General features: G+C 42.2%; 1 protein-coding gene across 1 annotated transcript; it reads right to left on the bottom strand.

Annotated features, from left to right (window-relative positions):
- Positions 1 to 7,416: 7,416 nt before the first annotated feature.
- LOC115121935 (uncharacterized) lies at positions 7,417 to 9,694 on the bottom strand. Its single transcript, XM_029651081.2, has 4 exons — positions 9,588 to 9,694; positions 9,434 to 9,492; positions 7,660 to 9,347; positions 7,417 to 7,476 (listed from the first exon to the last, which is right to left on the bottom strand). Exons 1-3 carry the CDS (start codon positions 9,608 to 9,610, stop codon positions 7,825 to 7,827), a joined length of 1,605 nt encoding a protein of 534 aa, XP_029506941.2. The 5' UTR covers positions 9,611 to 9,694; the 3' UTR covers positions 7,417 to 7,476; positions 7,660 to 7,824.
- Positions 9,695 to 19,629: the final 9,935 nt, after the last annotated feature.

Genomic DNA, 19,629 nt, shown 5'->3' with positions numbered 1-19,629 from the left:
CTTGAGAAAAGCAACATGACTTCAGCACAGTCCAAAAGTAATTTGACATTGTCTTGTACAGTCTTTATCTCTGGTTAGTGTCGCAGAGCTATGGGCCATTGGTGGTGGAGAGCTGTGTGAAGCGTTAGCTAGCTATTGGCTAGTCTATATTTTGAGAAACACACCCAGTATGATTATTGTGAGGAAGAAATGCTTTCTCTCTACTATATAATCAATAAGCTGATCAAACAGCATGCTCATTACACAGGTGCACCTTGTGCTGGGGACAAGAAAAGGACATTCTAAAATGTACAGTTTTGTCACACAAGACAATGCCACAGATCAAATCAAAATCAAATCAAATTTATTTATATAGCCCTTCGTACATCAGCTGTTATCTCAAAGTGCTGTACAGAAACCCAGCCTAAAACACCAAACAGCAAGCAATGCAGGTGTAGAAGCACGGTGGCTAGGAAAAACTCCCTAGAAAGGCCAAAACCTAGGAAGAAACCTAGAGAGGAACCAGGCTATGTGGGGTGGCCAGTCCTCTTCTGGCTGTGCCGGGTGGAGATTATAACAGAACATGGCCAACATGTTCAAATGTTCATAAATGACCAGCATGGTCCAATAATAATAAGGCAGAACAGTTGAAACTGGAGCAGCAGCACGGCCAGGTGGACTGGGGACAGCAAGGAGTCATCATGTCAGGTAGTCCTGAGGCATGGTCCTAGGGCTCAGGTCCTCCGAGAGAGAGAAAGAAAGAGAGAAAGAAAGAATTAGAGAGAGCACACTTAAATTCACACAGGACACCGGATAGGACAGGAGAAGTACTCCAGATATAACAAACTGACCCTAGCCGCCCGACACATAAACTACTGCAGCATAAATACTGGAGGCTGAGACAGGAGGGGTGTCTCTTTTGAGGAAGCGTGTAATTGGCATGCTGACTGAGTGCAGGAATATCCACCAGAGCTGTTAACCTCCAACGTCATTTTTGAGAATTTGGCAGAACGTCCAACCAGCCTCACAACCGCAGACCATGTGTTGCCATGCCAGCCCAGGGAGACAGTGTGTTTCAGTTCACACCAAAATCTAGCAACTTTGCACAGCCATTGAAGAGGAGTGGGACAACATTCCACAGGCCACAATCAACAGCCTGATCAACTCTATCGAAGGAGATGTGTCACGCTGCATGTGGCAAATGGTGGTCACACCAGATACTGACTGGTTTTCTGATCCAGGCCCCTACTTTTTTTAAAGGTATCTGTGACCAACAGATGCATATCTGTATTCCCAGTCAAGTGGAATCAATAGATTAGAGCCTAATGAATTGATTTGAATTGACTGATTTCCTTAAATCAACTGTAACTCAGTAAAATATTTGAAAATGTTGTATGTTGCGTATATATTATTGTTCAGTATACTTTCATGTCAATAAGGTTTTCCTGTAATACAATGAAGGCACATTGTAGTTAAGATAGAGCCTGGACAGTCAGGATGGCAATAGCATACACAACAGTATCATTGGCATATAAGTGCAGGTAAAACATTTTTTACAGACATTGTTACTGATATTGTTAATGTAAACTGTAAAAAGTACAGGAACCAGAACTGACGCTTGCGGGACACGTTTCTTGATATCCAGGAAACCTGATTTAACACCCATCAGTAGATACACATTGAGTTCTATCTGTCAAGTACTTTTTAAACCAGCTACTTGCAGGCTGGTCTAGGCTAATTGAGGGAAGCCTCTGAATTAGCAATGAGTTATCAACAGTATCTGACATTAATGTCTTAAAGTGATGATGGACTGTCGTTTCTCTTTGCTTATTTGAGCTGTTCTTGCCATAATATAGACTTGGTCTGTTACCAATTTAGGCTTCTTTATACCCCCCCTACCTTGTCACAAAACAACTGATTGGCTCAAACGCATTAAGAAGGAAAGAAATTCGACAAATTAACTTTTAACAAGGCACACCTGTTAATTGAAATGCATTCCAGGTGACTACCTGGTTGAGAAAATGCCAAGAGTGTGCAAAGCTGTCAAGGCAAAGGGTAGGTTTTCAAGAATCTCAAACGTAAAATATATTTAGATTTGTTTAACACTTTATTTGTTTACTACATGATTCCATATGTGTTATTACATAGTTGTGATGTCTTCACTATTATTCTACAATGTAGAAAATAGTCTAAATAAAGAAAAACCCTTAAATGAGTAGGTGTTCTAAAACTTTTGACCGGTAGTGTATATTATAATACTTTTTCGCCTGTTTTGCATGATATTTTGGCACGAGCCACATATCAAATCATATCAAATTTTAGTTGTCACAGGCCCCGAAATGCTTACTTACAAGCCCTTAACCAACAATGCATTTTTAAGAAAAATACCATAAAAGAGAGGGGGGGCAATATAAGTAGTCTTGTTAGCCATTTGATTAGATGTTCAGGAGTCTTATGGCTTGGTATGTTTAGAATCCTCTTGGACCTAGACTTGGTGCTCCGGTACCGCTTGCCGTGCGGTAGCAGAGAGAACAGTCTATAACGAGGGTGGCTGAAGTCTTTGACAATTTATAGGGCCTTTCTCTGACACTGCCTGGTATAGAGGTCCAGGATGGCAGGAAGCTTGTCCCCAGTAAAGTACAGGGTAGTTCGCACTACCCTCTGTACTGGCTTGTGGTAAGAGGCCGAGCATTTACCATACCAGGCAGTGATGCAACCATTCAGGATGCTCTCGATGGTGCAGATGTCGAACCTTTTGAGGATCTGAGGACCCATGCCAAATCTTTCAACTTGTCTCCTGAGGGGGAATTGGTTTTGTCGTGTCCTCTTCATGACTTTCTTGGTGTGCTTCGAACATGTTCTATGTAAGTGAACACCCCCTTGAAATGGACAAAAATGAATGGGAAGTCATTGGCACCGTACGAAACATATACACGGTGTCAAATACCACTCAATTCGGCGTCGTTTCAATCAAAGTTGATTGCAAATGCCATATGGCAAATGCCAAGTGTAACACTCCAAAAATCCTACAGATGGTGAGTGCGCTCCACTGTGATTTTTCATATTGCAAATGTAACACAAGTCAAGACCCAAGAGTAAAATTTTGAAAAATTGAACATTTTTTCAAAAACGTATCACCCCGTCAAAAAGTGCTTTCTGGACCGTTTTTCGAAATTCTTTCGATTTTTGTGTCAATTACACATGTATAAGAACTGTATATATAAACTTTTGTCAAATTTCATTATCATTTTTTTTTTAACTTGTCCATAGGGCATATTTTTTGTCCATTTGCAATATGATTTCATAGGAAGTCAAAGGTCACTGTTTTTTTTGGTTTGCCAAATGCCATAAGAAATGTCCAAATGCAATATTAAAGATTTGAAAGTGGCAAATCAGGATGTTATGTCCATTTGCCATGTACGATAAATGGAAGTCGGTTTACAAACCCAAAAGTCAGTGAACCATGTCCAAAAGGCATTTATACTGCCAAAATGATATATAGCACTATGTTAAGCCATGAATCAACCTAGATGGTCTATTTGTCATGTATGATGAGGGAGAAGTGGGACTGTTGTTTTTTAATTATTTTTTGAAAAACGTCCAAGATGACAAGGGGCACCGCCCCCTATTGGATGGGCACGGGTGGGGGGTGCTCCCTACCCAACCGTGGACCCCTTGCTGCCCCGTAATGGCATTTAAAACCATTAAAAAAATGTGCTCCTGGTAAACCGTTCCAATCACCAGGTGCACGGATGTGCATTTGCAGTATGTTTCGATGTGCATTTACCATCACAAAGGTCGAATTGTGCCTCTCACCCTAACGGTTCTCTCACTGTCACCCAAAAGCAAATGAAATTTAGGGCCAGGCTTAATTTTGGGCCTACTGTGTGAGAGATCTGTTTGGAAAAATGACTGATTTACAGTTCATGAGGGATGCTTAATCACACAAATGAAGTTTTAAAAAATCTGACCTTTTTAACCCTTCAAAACAGGACCTATGACACCATTTTAAGGCACTTCCGGTTTACACAGGAAGCTGAACGTGAACACATATCCTCATTGGGGTAGGCTCTTACAGAATCCTTTTAAGTATTTATGTTTAGAATTGACTGATCGACACAGGGTTGAATGCAGTGATTTTCATAATTGCAGGTTATGGATATCAAAACACTTTCAGGGTGAATCTAATCACTTACGGTTAATTCAGAAAGCTTAGAATCACCACAGGTAGACCTCATAGTGGCCTGATGGATCGTCATCGAAGACAGGTTCATACGGCATTCATAACCCACATAGGCTGCACGTTCAATTTAGGGGTGCATGCAATGTATTCCTATGGGGAGAGAAGTCAGTGAAAACTGTTTGATGTAAACACCTTCTTTTAACTGTTAAGGGTTAATGCTACACGGTCAAGGTTAGGCTTTCACAGATCGGGAGGACCTCAGGAACATACATGAGGTCGAATTGTGCTTCTCACCCTGATGGTTCTCTCACTGTCACCCAAAAGGAATTGAAATATAGGGCCAGGCTTCATTTTAGGTCTACTTTTTCTCACGGTCGCTGCACTCAGTGCGAGCTACGGTCAAGCGGGGTATCTTGTTGTCCTTGCTCTCTGTGTGTGTGTGTGTGTGTGTGTGTGTGTGTGTGTGTGTGTGTGTGTGTGTGTGTGTGTGTGTGTGTGTGTGTGTGACAGAGGTTTTCTTTGACATCTGTTGGAGGAATGACTGATTTACAGTTCATGAGGGTTACCTAATAAACCATATGTAGTTTTGAAAATATCAGACCTTTTTAACCCTTCGAAACAGCAACTATGACACTATTTTAAGGCACTTCCGGTTTACACAGGAAGCTGAAAGTAAACACATATCCTCCTTGTGGTAGGCACTTATAGAATATTGAATTTTAAGTCTTTATGTTAAGAACTGACTTATTTACAGAGGGTTGAATGAGTGTGTGTTATTTCAGAAAATCACAGAAATCTCGCATAGCTCGGAAACACGATTCAAAAAGATTCGTCTGAAAAAGTTGCAACAGGATCTGTAACTTAAAAAAAAGATTTCTGGCTGGATAAATGGCTGGGTCTTTTTTTATTGACACCGTAGGTTCATTTACTTTGACGTGAAGCGGAGAAATTATTGCTCTATTTTCATTTTTGACCTTTAATCCCGTTGAGGCCTGGACGCCATCTTGTTCGGGGCCAACTGTCCATTATGCCAAACCTATGCTCACCAAGTTTCGTCTTTGAAGTCTTTTCCGTTTAGGAGATAAGGCCACGTCGTGATTGGTGATGTTTTGTACATTTGCAATATGATTCCACTCGCCCTCTTGTGGGATTTACCGGGACAGCGAAAAAAATGGAACGTTTTATTAAACGAAAACCGAATGTCCGAGAGACTTCGTTTGATGACTTCCTGGAAGATCTGGCCCTGCTGCACGGCCCGACGCTGTCCGCCAATTTTAGACATTTCTGGAATGACAGATGGGCAGGATATGGGTTTGAACTTTTGGGAATATTTTATTAGTTCCACTGAGCCAAGCACAGCTGAAGACATGGAATGATTTTTAATACTATCTGAATCAAGGCTGGTTAGCAGTGCCATGTGTCTGATAAGACGTGAGGGTGAAAGTGTGACATTGTGACAGATGTCCTCATCATGGATAGGGGGCCTGATGGCACACACTGGCTCCTCCTGCTCACATGCTTCCAGCAGGGGACAGTAATGATCCCCATCAATCAGATTGACACCTGCCAGACTGGCGGGGAAGAGCAAGAGAGAAAACGTGTCCTGTGTGTCTCCATATGGAGCATACCTGGTGATGTTTGATTCAGATTGGTCAAGCAGGCACAAACAAGCAGTTAGTGACATTCTGGGTTCAAGGTTTGCAAGGTGAAATTCCATTATAGAACGCACACGTGCAAGAACGCCAATGACAATGCTGCTATTCCTGTTTCCTTTCTGACAGTCATATTCTTAGATGTATATTGTATCACCGCCTGGTACGGCAACTTCTCCGCCCACAACTGTAAGGCTCTCCAGAGAGTAGTGAGGTCTGCACAATGCATCACCGGGGGCAAACTACCTGCCCTCCAGGACACCTACACCACCCGATGTTACAGGAAGGCCATAAAGATCAAGGACAACAACCACCCGAGCCACTCCCTGTTCACCCCGCTATCATCCAGAAGGCGAGGTCAGTACAGGTGCATCAAAGCTGGGACCGAGAGACTGAAAAACAGCTTCTATCTCAAGGCCATCAGACTGTTAAACAGCAACCACTAACATTGAGTGGCCGCTGCCAACACACTGACTCAACTCCAGCCACTTTAATAATGGGAATTGATGTAAAATATATCACTAGCCACTTTAAACAATGCTACCTAATATGTTTACATACCCTACATTATTCCTCTATGTATACGTATATACTGTACTCTATATCATCTACTGCATCCTTATGTAATACATGTATCACTAGCCACACCAACTATGCCACTTTGTTTACATACTCATGTATATAGTGTACTTGATACCATCTACTGTATCACTCATATATCTATCCCCTTACACTGTGTATAAGACAGTAGTTTTGGAATTGTTCGATTACTTGTTGGTTATTACTGCATTGTCGGAACTAGAAGCACAAGCATTTCGCTACCCTCGCATTAACATCTGCTAACCATGTGTATGTGACAAATAAAATTTGATATTGGCTATGCTAACAAGCGACGAGGCAAGATGTACAGCTCATTTTGAAACATGGAGCTGAGCTCAGTAACAGGAATGTTTGGCCTGATACCGACGAGACGGCCTTTCGGGAGGTCAGAGAACTGGCAGAGTGGTACCAGAAAAACCTCCCTCAACGTGAGCAAGACTAAGGAACTGATCGTGGACTACAGGAAAAAGCAGGCCCGAACAAGCCCCCATTAACGGGCCTGTAATGGAGCAGGTTGAGAGTTAAGTACCTTGGTCCACGTCGCCAATGAGCCCTCATGGGTCAAACATACCAAGACAGTTGTGAAGAGGGTACGACAAGGGGGTTGCAAGTAAACATTATGGCAAAATGCACACTTGTAGTCAGCGTATGTGACGAGTAGTTTGTCATTTTCTGGATGATCGGACAATGGAAAAAAACATTCATTTACTTTTTTGGAGAGGGGGGGGGGTTAATGAAATACTTCAGAGAACTTTCAGAGGGTTGTGTGAGATAGAAAGCAAGTGTATTAGAGTCACCATTAATATTAAGGGCATCAGGCCCAAAACTCTGATTCAGGCTCATTGATTGCAGAGGTCCAGTGATGCTAAAGATCCTGTCAAATGCCAGGGAGCCAACATTTCTACTGGAACAAGCAACCTAGTTACCACAACACTGACATCCCTTTGAACGCATTCAAAACATTTGTTTGAAAAAACTTAATTAAATAGATAAAGACTAATGTGTATTAATACATTTTTATTGAAGTAGAGAAGTCCTGACAACACTTCCAGGTCACAGCACCTAGAAGACAGAAAGATTAGTAACAAGCATACATGAAAGCAAAGACAGGTGCCAAGGCTGCATTTACACAGGCAGCCAAATTCTGATCTTTTGACTAAGCCAATCGCAAAAAGATCAATGAACTGCCTATGTAAACCTAAACAGCCCAAATGGCATAAAAATACAGAGAAACTGAAATCTCACCTCAACTGGTGGCTACAGATCCCACTTCGTCATGTTCTGGACTCCCCTAAAGCTCTGGACTCAATTTAGGTTGTGCTAGGGCCTTTCTGCTTGGCAGATAGTGGTTTGGCTGTGGCTTGCTGACACTTGAAGAGCTGGGTTGAGTGGCTAGGGGAGGCACTACTCCTACCGAGTAGGGTCTATGAGCCGGTGGATTGTAGATCCGCCGTACAATTCTGGGATGCTGTGCATGATGGTCAGGGCAAAGTGGCGAGGGTTGATCGAGCTGGCACTACTGGTTCTGCTCTGGGTAGGGCCATAGCTGCTAGACAAGAGGCTCTGGGTGGGACGTCTGGCAGAGCTAGTGTTGGACTTCACTGCATTGAACAAATAGCGTTGACTGGGGACAGGTTTAGAGCCACTTGGCTTCTGGGCTGTGGCAGGAGCATTCTGGATAAATGTTGAACTGGCAGCCTGGGTAGAACTGAAGAGGCTGGAGACTAGCCCACTACTGGCAGCATAGCTGGGCCTGTAGCTTCCCCACTGAGCAGACATTTGTCCGTACTTCCCTTGGGCAGGTTTTGCAAGGAGATTCTGGTTGTATGTTGAACCCCTTCCACCTTGGTTAGAGGTAAACAGGCTTTGGCTTGGTGTTGCACCAAGGTCAGAGCCAGGCTTGTAGGCGCCATAGGAGTTTCCACTAGCTGTAGAGCTGGGGTGAAAAAGACTGGAGCGAGAGGCCAGGCTAGAAGTAGGCATGCCGCGACTTGAGGTAGAGGCTCCATCTATTCTCTGGCCAGAGGTTTGGGCATATTGATTGGAAGTTGAAACACTTCTACTGGCAGAGTTGCTCTGGTATTGCATGACATCTTGGGAGAAGCTAGGCTTGTAGCTTTTTGTTGCACTCCCACCTTCAGTAGAACCAAAACTCAGAGGACCTGGTCTAAATGAAGTTTGTGAAGAACCACTTGAGGGAACTTCACGGTCAGGAGTGGAAATTGACCGGGCAGAGATCTCCATTGGTCCCTTGAAAGCCAGGGAAGGGAAGCTGCTCCCTTGCTTCAGGTCCTGGACATAGTGGGTGAGGGAGGTGGTGTGGGTGGCAGTTTGACCATAGAGGCTGGGGGCTCCTCTACTCCAAGTCTGGTCAAGGCCTTGGTTGGGTTGTCTGGAGGTGGAGAACTTGAATTCACTCTGGGTAGAGCCATAGTTAGGAGTAGATGGTTTCAGGTTAGAGGCAGTTCTACTCTGGACATTAAACACAACATCAGGATTCTGGACTAGTCCAGAGCTGCCGGAGTGAGGCTGTACAGTACGAAGAGTGTTGGCCTGGATTCTCTTTACCTCCCAACTTGAAACTGGCCTTAATGCACTGGGGTCAGTGACACTTTGACCATAGGTTCTGCTGGCCTTGGTTTGATGCTTGTTGTGGGCGACAGAGGATCCACTGGCTATAGAACCAGAGAGGCTAATGTCAGTATTCTTGGCACGGGTCCTCTTACCCTTTGTCTGGGCGGAGGTAAAGCTGCTGGGGATAGATCCAGAGCCCCTTGGGGCTGGCTGGAGGGAGCTTGGAGCAAAGCCTCCGAGTGTGTTGTATCCAGTCCCGCGGTAAGTAGCTTCACTCTGGACCGAACCAGAAGTGTGAGAGGCTGGTCTGAATTGATCCTGGGGATCAAAAAACCCATAGCCTCTTACTCTCTGGGCATCTAAACAGAAGGGAAGTTATAGATTCAGTGCCAAACTTGAAAGGTTGGTCTGACAAAAGTGACAACGTTTTGTGTTCATGCCTTACCACGTGGAGCCCATGTAAAACTTGAATGTTCCGCAAACAATGAGCAAAGGAACACAATCCTGTCAAGAAAAGAAGTTGCCATTACACATCAGCATTCCAAATACAAGCAGCAACCTTGCAGTTGACCTGAAATACATTGGTCAAAGACTCTTACCCCAAATTAATTCCAAAAGCCATATCAAAGCCTTAAACCACCAACAGCCCAGACAAAGCAATACTCCAATACTCTCAGTGCCTTACTGCCATGCTTAGTTGACATACCAGCGTGGTGTGTATTTATTGCCTGAACCTGCAGTTGCCATCCAATCACTGGCTTATTGATTGATCATTCTCAGCTGTATGTCTTTGTGGAGCGGACAGATTTGAAAACAACCAAGGTGAGGACAGAGGACGCGAAGAGTTAAGGAAAGACTTTTGAAATTCACACAAAGAGGGCTAACGTTATGACACCACAATGACATGCAGATGAACATGATCAATCAATCAAACAGTGATGACAACTGGCTGTTCAGGCTATAAATATACACTCAGCTGATATATCAACAACTCAAGGCAGTAAGGCAGCGTTTACACAGGCAGCACAATTCTGATCTTGTTTTTCACTAATTAGTCTTTTGACAAATCAGATCTGCTCTGAAAAAGAGCTGATTTGAAAAGATCTGATGTGATTGGTCAAAAGACAAATGAGTAAAAAAAGGATCTGAATTGGTCTGCCTGTGTAAAAGCAGCCTAAGTTAGCGAGCTGGCAGCTATTGCGTTGTCTCCTCTGTGGGTTCTGTAGTACTTCATTTAAATATAGCTTTTGGAATACATTTTGGTTACAATGTTTGGGGAAAAAGTGTTTCATATCTACTGAAAATTTGCTGCTTGTGAAATATGTTGCGTAATTTCTCTCTTGGCTTTTACGTGATTTAACTTGTACAATTTATTCTCTTGACAGAATTTGTTTGTTTTGTTCATTGTTTGCAAAAATTCAAATCAAATGTTATTGGTCACATACACATTGTTAGCAGATGTTAATGCGAGCGTAGCGAAATGCTTGTGCTTCTAGTTCCGACTATGCAGTAAAATCTAACTAAGTAAGTCATCTAACAATTTCAACTACCTTATACACACAAATACACACAAATGTAAAGGGATGAATAAGAATATGTACATATAAAAATATGGATGAGCGATGGCGTGCGTCATAGGCAAGATGCAGTAGATGGTGTAGAATACAGTATATACATATGAGATGAGTAATGTAGTAAACATGATTAAAGCGTTATTTAAAGTGACTAGCGATACCTTTATTAAGTCAGTTTATTTAAGTGGCCAGAGATTTGAGTCTGTATGTTGGCAGCAGCCTCTCCATGTAAGTGAACACCCCCCTGAAATGGACAAAAATGAATGGGAAGTCATTGGCACCGTACGAAACATATACACGGTGTCCAATACCACTCAATTCGGCGTCGTTTCAATCAAAGTTGATTGCAAAAAAAACGTCCATCCTATTGGATGGGCATGGGTTGGGGGTGCTCCCTACCCAACCGTGGATCCCTTGCTACCCCGTAATGGCATTTAAAACCATTTAAATAAAGGGCTCCTGGTAACCCGTTCCAATCACCAGGTGCACGGCTATGCATTTGCAGTATGTTTCAATGTGCATTTACCATCACAAATTTGTGATGCCCATGTTTCAATGGGCATTTACCATCTATTTACAATAGACTGTGGCTATTACATAACGTGCGTTACATCGGAAAGCGCAGGAAAACCTGATCACAGAAAATGGAAATAAATATCCTTGCGCCACTTCAAGCAATTGTTAACAGTGATCCGAATTAGATAAGACCGAGCATTCAACTCCCACAGCATCCCCATGTTGTCTAGAGTCTTGTGAATTGAATCCTCTTTGATTCTTGGTTGAACCGAAAGAGGGGCACGACTTACCTCCGGTCTCCGCCCAGATCATTCCGGAAGAGCTCTCTCCTGAAATTTTTTCCAAGACGACAGCTAATGATATTTACATCGCCTACGGATGATTTTTATCGCTTATTAACGTTTACTAATACCTAAAGTAGCATTACAAACGTATTTCGAAGTGTTTTGTGAAAGTTTATCGTCTACTTTTTGAATTTAAAAAATGACGTTACGTTGTGAAATCGCTGTTTTTCGTTTATCACACAGTCTACATATAACGATATCTTGGCTTTATATGGCCCGATTTAATCGAAATAAAGACCCAATAGTGTTTATGGGACATCTAGGAGTGCCAACAAAGAAGATGGTGAAAGGTAATGACTGTTTTCTATTTTATTGTGCGGTTTGTGTAACGCCGAAATGCTAATTATTTTGTTTACGTCCCCTGCTGTGCTTTTCTGTTGTAGTGTATTGGTGCATGCTATCAGATAATAGCTTCTCATGCTGTCGCCGAAAAGCATTTTAAAAATCTGACTTGTTGCCTGGATTCACAACGAGTGTAGCTTTAATTTGATACCCTGCATGTGTATTTTAATGAACTTTTGAGTTTTAACTAATACTATTAGCATTTAGCGTAGCACATTTGCATTTCCAGAGCTCTGGTTGGGACGCAAGCGTCCCAACTAGAGGCAAGAGGTTAAGAACCAGTGTATCTTTTTAATTATATGTAGAACATGTATCTTTAGTCAAAGTTTATGATGAGTATTTCTGTTATCTGACGTAGGTTTCTATAATTCCTCCGGACATTTTTGAGAATTTTCTGAACATGGCGTCAATGTAAACCGAGATTTATGGATATAAAATGCAAAACATAAATGTACTGTGTAACATGTCTTATGACTATCATCAGATGAAGATTTTCAAGAGGTTAGTGAATTATTATTTTTTTATCCTGCTTTTTGTCATTTTATCTTTTGTGGTACAAAATGGCTGCCTTTTGTCTTTGTTTTGGTGGTGGTCTAACATAAATATGTTCTGTGGGTAGATGAACAAGGTGTTTATCTTTCATTTGAGGTATTGGACTTGTTAATGTGTGGAGGTTAAATATTTCTAAGAATATTTTTGCATTCCCTGCGCCACCGTTTCAGCTGAACGGGGGGTGGTGGAGTTCCCTGAGGGGAACGCCTCGCCGCAACAGGAGTCTCTCCGTCCAAGCTGTGTGTGTGTGTGTGAGTTTTCTTGGAAATTTTATGGGAGACATGACTGATTTACAGTTCATGAGGGTTGCCTAATCACACATATGAAGTTTTGGAAAGATCTGACTTTTTTAACACTTTGAAACAGCCCCTATGACACCAATTATGGCACTTCCGGTTGGCACAGGAAGCTAAAAGTAAACACATATCCTCATTGGGGTATGTTGTTATAGAATCCTGACTTTTACGTCTATACGTTAACCTCTTCAACCTATGGGGGCGTTATGTCATTATTGGATAAAAAAACGTGCCCGTTTTAAGCGCAATATTTTGTCACGAAAAGATGCTCGACTATGCATATAATTGGCAGCTTTGGAAAGAAAACACTCTGACGTTTTCAAAACTGCAAAGATATTATCTGTGAGTGCCCCAGAACTGATGGTACAGGCGAAACCAAGATGAAACATCAAACAGGAAATGAGCTGAATTTTTGAAGCTCTGTTTTACTATCGTCTCCTTATATGGCTGTGAATGTGCTGTGAACGAGCTTATGCTCTCTGCCGTTCGTCCAAGATGTCTGCAGCATTGTGACGTATTTGTAGGCATATCATTGGAAGATTGGCCATAAGAGACTACATTTGCCAGGTGTCCGCCTGGTGTCCTTTGTCTAAATTGGTGCGCAATTCTCAGTAGCACTCATTTTACCATGCGATACAGAGGGAGAAGCACACTTCCAGGAACGATACATCATTGAAGAGATATGTAGAAAAACACCTTGAGGCGTTTTTATAACTGAATTTTTGGGGGGTTTTTGGTAGCCAAACATGACGCAGAAAACGGACGGATTTCTCCTGCACAAATAATCTTTCAGGAAAACTGAACATTTGCTATCTAACTGAGAGTCTCCTCATTGAAAACATCCGAAGTTCTTCAAAGGCAAATTATTTATTTGAATGTTTTTCTGGTTTTTGTGAAAATGTTGCCTGCTGATGCTAACGCTAAATGCTAATGCTAGCTATCAATAGCTATCAATACTGTTACACAAATGCTAGTTTTGCTATGGTTGAGAAGCATATTTTTTAAAATCTGAGATGACAGTGTTGTTAACAAAAGGCTAAGCTTGAGAGCTAGCATATTGATTTCATTTCATTTGCGATTTTCATGAATAGTTAACGTTGTGTTATGCTAATGAGCTTGCGGATAGGTTTACACAATCCTGGATACAGTTTTTTTTTGTAGCTAAACGTGACGCACAAAATGGAACGATTTCTCCTAACCAAATAATCTTTCAGGAAAAACGGAACATTTGCTATCTAACTGAGAGTCTCCTCATTGAAAACATCCGAAGTTCTTCAAAGGTAAATGATTTTATTTGAATGGTTTTCTGGTTTTTGTGAAAATGTTGCCTCCTGAATACTAACGCTAAATGCTATGCTAACACTAAATGCTGCTACACAAATGGTTGTTTTGCTATGGTTGAGAAGCATATTTTTGAAAATCTGAGACGACAGTGTTGTTAACAAAAGGCTAAGCTTGAGAGCTAGCATATTTATTTCATTTCATTTGCGATTTTCATGAATAGTTAACGTTGCGTTATGTTAATAGTACCCTCCAAGCTCGTCATCAAGCTCGAGACCCTGGGTCTCGACCCAACCCTTTGCAACTGGGTACTGGACTTCCTCACGGGCCGCCCCCAGGTGGTGAGGGTAGGCAACAAATTCTCCACCCCGCTGATCCTCAACACTGGGGCCCCACAAGGGTGCGTTCTGAGCCCTCTCCTGTACTCCCTGTTCACCCACGACTGCGTGGCCACGCACGCCTCCAACTCAATCATCAAGTTTGCGGACGACACAACAGTGGTAGGCTTGATTACCAACGACGACGAAACGGCCTACAGGGAGGAGGTGAGGGCCCTCGGAGTGTGGTGTCAGGAAAATAACCTCACACTCAACGTCAACAAAACTAAGGAGATGATTGTGGACTTCAGGAAACAGCAGAGGGAACACCCCCCTATCCACATCGATGGAACAGTAGTGGAGAGGGTAGCAAGTTTTAAGTTCCTCGGCATACACATCACAGACAAACTGAATTGGTACACTCACACCGACAGCATCGTGAAGAAGGCGCAGCAGAAATTCGGCTTGTCACCAAAAGCACTCACAAACTTCTACAGATGCACAATCGAGAGCATCCTGGTGGGCTGTATCACCGCCTGGTACGGCAACTGCTCCGCCCTCAACCGTAAGGCTCTCCAGAGGGTAGTAAGGTCTGCACAACGCATCACCGGGGGCAAACTACCTGCCCTCCAGGACACCTACACCACCCGATGTTATAGGAAGGCCATAAAGATCATCAAGGACATCAACCACCCGAGCCACTGCCTGTTCACCCCGCTATCATCCAGAAGGCGAGGTCAGTACAGGTGCATCAAAGCTGGGACCGAGAGACTGAAAAACAGCTTCTATCTCAAGGCCATCAGACTGTTAAACAGCCACCACTAACATTGAGTGGCTGCTGCCAACACACTGACACTGACACTGACTCAACTCCAGCCACTTTAATAATGGGAATTGATGGGAAATGATGTAAATATATCACTAGCCACTTTAAACAATGCTACCTTATATAATGTTACTTACCCTACATTATTCATCTCATATGCATACGTATATACTGTACTCTATATCATCGACTGCATCCTTATGTAATACATGTATCACTAGCCACTTTAACTATGCCACTTTGTTTACTTTGTCTACATACTCATCTCATATGTATATACTGTACTCGATACCATCTACTGTATGCTGCCCTGTACCATCACTCATTCATATATCCTTATGTACATATTCTTTATCCCCTTACACTGTGTATAAGACAGTAGTTTTGGAATTGTTAGTTAGATTACTTGTTGGTTATTACTGCATTGTCGGAACTAGAAGCACAAGCATTTCGCTACACTCGCACTAACATCTGCTAACCATGTGTATGTGACAAATACAATTTGATTTGATTTGATTTATGACACCATTTTAAGGCACTTCCGGTTTACACAGGAAGCTGAAAGTAAATAAATATCCTCCTTGGGGTAGGCACTTATAGAATATTGAGTTTTAAGTCTTTATGTTAAGAACTGACTTATTTACAGAGGGTTGAATGAGTGTGTGTTATTTCAGAAAATCACAGAAATCTCGCATAGCTCGGAAACACAATTCAAAAAGATTCGTCTGAATAAGCTGCAACTGGATCTGTAACTTTAAAAAAAAAGATTTCTGGCTGGATAAATGGCTGGTTCTTTTTTTATTGACACCGTAGGTTCATTTACTTTGACGTGAAGCGGAGAAATTATTGCTCTATTTTCATTTTTGACCTTTAATCCCGTTGAGGCCTGGACGCCATCTCATATGCATACGTATATACTGTACTCTATATCATCGACTGCATCCTTATGTAATACATGTATCACTAGCCACTTTAAATATGCCACTTTGTTTACATACTCATCTCATATGTATATACTGTACTCAATACCATCTACTGTATCTTGCCTATGCTGCTCTGTACCATTCATATATCCTTATGTACATATTCTTTATCCCCTTACACTGTGTATAAGACAGTAGTTTTGGAATTGTTAGTTAGATTACTTGTTGGTTATTACTGCATTGTCGGAACTAGAAGCACAAGCATTTCGCTACACTCGCATTAACATCTGCTAACCATGTATATGTGACAAATAAAATTGGATTTTGATTTGATTTGATTTGAGGCTGTATTCATGATCCCGGATCCGGGATGGCTCGACGCAAGAAGTTAAGCCATGAATCAACCTAGATGGTCTATTTGTCATGTATGATGAGGGAGAAGTGGGACTGTTGTTTTTTAATACTTTTTTGAAAAATGTCCATCCTATTGGATGGGCATGGGTTGGGGGTGCTCCCTACCCAACCGTGGACCCCTTGCTACCCCATAATGGCATTTAAAACCATTTAAAAAATGTGCTTCTGGTAACCCGTTCCAATCACCAGGTGCACGGCTGTGCATTTGCAGTATGTTTCAATGTGCATTTACCATCACAAATGTGTGATGCCCATGTTTCAATCGGCATTTACCATCACGACTTTGTCATGCTCAAAAATACTGCAGAAATGCAAAATTGACTGGCCCGATGAACTCGGGATGGCCGGGCAGTGATTCTGGTTCCTCTCCATCGCTCGTTGGTGTTAATTTCAGAATGTCATTTTGGTGATGGTACCTCACTGTTTAAACATATTGCAAATGGACAAAAGTCAGTCAGCAAGTCACCGTCCATCAGTCAATTAGATGTCATTCTGACACCCAACTGATACAAACTGACACCACACCCACTTTTTCCAACTCGTTTAGAAGCCAACTATCACATATTTCAGAGCAGGCCCAAAATTCACAGCGCCTTCTGTTCAAACCATAATAAAAACGTAAAACACATAGTTACGTTCTAGCTGCGGGTCCAGTTCTGACATTGTGTATAGGCCTAGTTGAGGCGTCCCCGAATCCCAAGTTTCGGCTCGATAGGTCATTCGGTGCCCGAGCAAGACCTTAATTGGTGCTGAAAATCCACTTTTTTTCCATGCCTTGCTATGGGGTCCTTGGATGAGCTATCGGACAGAAACGTTGGGGTCTGTCTCTATGGGTCTTGCGACTCTGGGACTTTTCTAAATGTTGTCATTTCCGTAATGGTCAAAATTAATTGAAGTCATTGCAAATGTACGAGGCTGTTTCTCGGTCAAGGAAACTTCTAGAGCCACATAACTCACCACGACTATCGACCTGAGCTGTAGAACAGGTTTCTAAAGTTTCAGAACTCTAGGTCTGACGGTTCTTTAATAGTTCGAACAAAGTTAACTATTGCAGGCTCTGTCTGTCTCTACACACCACACTGTGTCCCTCCGTCCAAGCTGTGTGTGTGTGTGAGTTTTTCTTGGAAATTTTATGGGAGACATGACTGATTTACAGTTCATGAGGGTTGCCTAATCACACATATGAAGTTTTGGAAAGATCTGACTTTTTAACCCTTTGAAACAGCCCCTATGACACCAATTATGGCACTTCCGGTTGGCACAGGAAGCTGAACGTAAACACATATCCTCATTGGGTTATGTTGTTACAGAATCCTGAGTTTTAAGTCTTTACGTTAAGAACTGACTGATTTACACAGGGTTGAATGCACAATTTCTATCAAACATCAGGTTAGGAATGGAAAAACACTTTTTTTAACCACTTCCTGTTTCTTGAGGAAGCTTAGAATCGACACAGGTAGACCTCATAGTGGCCTGATAGATTGACATCGAAGACAGGTTCATAAGGCCATATTAACCCATATAGGCTCTAAGTCGAATTTAGGGGAGCAGGCAATGTATTCCTATAAGGAGAGATGTCATTGTAATCTGTGAGATCAAGAAACCCTGATTAATTGTTAAAGGTTAATGCCACACGGTCAAGGTTAGGCTTGCACAGATCGGGAGGACCTCAGGAACGTACCTGAGGTCGAATTGTGCTTCGCACCCTAACGGTTCTCTCACTGTCCCCCAAAAGCAAATGAAATTTAGGCCAAGCTTAATTTTGGGCCTACAGTCAAGCGGGGCATCTCGTTGAACTCTGCACGGCATTGAGAATATGGAAATGCCATCTCAGGCTCTGTGTGTCTTTAACTTCTTGCGTCGAGCCATCCCGGATCCGGGATCGTGACTACAGGCTCAAGCCCATTACCATAACGCAACGTTAACTATTCATGAAAATCGCAAATGAAATGAAATCAATATAATAGCTCTCAAGCTTAGCCTTTTGTTAACAACACTGTCATCTCAGATTTTCAAAATATGCTTCTCAACCATAGCAAAACAAGCATTTGTGTAACAGTATTGATAACTAGCGTAGCATTTAGCATAGCATTTAGCGTTAGCATTCAGCAGGCAACATTTTCACAAAAAACAGAAAAGCATTCAAATAAAATCTGGAGCTGGATGTTACGCAATAATTTCAACGGAGGACACCGGGCGGACACCTGGTAAATGTAGTCTCTTATGGTCAATCTTCCAATGATATGCCTACAAATACGTCACAATGCTGCAGACACCTTAGGGAAACAACAGAAAGTGCAGGCTCATTCCTGGCGCATTCACAGCCATATAAGGAGACATTGGAACACAGGGCATTCAAAATCTGGACCATTTCCTGTATGAAATTTCATCTTGGTTTCGCTTGTAGCATTAGTTCTGGGGCACTCACAGATAATATCTTTGCAGTTTTGGAAACGTCAAGAGTTTTTTCTTTCCAAAGCTGTCAATTACATGCATAGTCGAGCATCTTTTCGTGACAAGATATCTTGTTTAAAACGGGAACGTTTTTTATCCAAAAATTAACAGAGCGCCCCCTATCTCTTTAAGCACCGCACTTTGTCACTCCATCCTTGCTGTGTGTGTGTGTGTGTGTGTGTGTGAGAGAGAGAGAGCTTTTCTTTGACATCTGTTTGGAAAAATGACTGATTTACAGTTCATGAGGGATGCTTAATCATACAAATGAAGTTTTAAAAAGATCTGACCTTTTTAACCCTTCAAAACAGGACCTATGACACCATTTTAAGGCACTTCCGGTTGGCACAGGAAGCTGAAAGTAAACACATATCCTCATTGGGGTATGCTCTTACAGAATCCTTTTAAATATTTATGTTTAGAATTGACTGATTGACACAGGGTTGAATGCAGTCGAATTGTGCTTCTCACCCTAACGGTTCTCCCACTGTCACCCAAAAGCAAATGAAATTTAGGGCCAGGCTTAATTTTGGGCCTACGGTCAAGCGAGGCATCTCGTTGAACTCTGCACGGCCTTGAGAATATGGAAATGCCATCGCAGGCTCTGTTTGTCTTTAACCTGTTGCGACGAGCAATCCCGTATCCGGGATCCTATTTATAGCCTCAAGCTCATTACCATAACGCAATGTTAACTGTTCATGAAAATCGCAAATTAAATTAAATAAATATATTTATTCTCAAGCTTAGCCTTTTGTTAAAGACACTCAGAGCCTGCAATGGCATTACCATAATCTCTAGGCTGTGC

Source organism: Oncorhynchus nerka, linkage group LG24 (assembly GCF_034236695.1).
Source record: "Oncorhynchus nerka isolate Pitt River linkage group LG24, Oner_Uvic_2.0, whole genome shotgun sequence".
Lineage (NCBI taxonomy): Eukaryota > Metazoa > Chordata > Actinopteri > Salmoniformes > Salmonidae > Oncorhynchus > Oncorhynchus nerka.
Note: the sequence above shows the minus strand (reverse complement) of the source record. Positions and strands in the feature narration are given on the sequence as shown.

Bases quoted from the DNA above. Each gene is read 5' to 3' on its own strand.
- LOC115121935 (XM_029651081.2), bottom strand. From the start codon at position 9,610: ATGGCTTTTGGAATTAATTTGGG. The intron at 9,493-9,587 runs GTAAGAGTCTTT...TTTTCTTGACAG, and splicing joins GCTTTTGGAATTAATTTGGG to GATTGTGTTCCTTTGCTCAT. The intron at 9,348-9,433 runs GTAAGGCATGAA...CCTTCTGTTTAG, and splicing joins TTTTACATGGGCTCCACGTG to ATGCCCAGAGAGTAAGAGGC.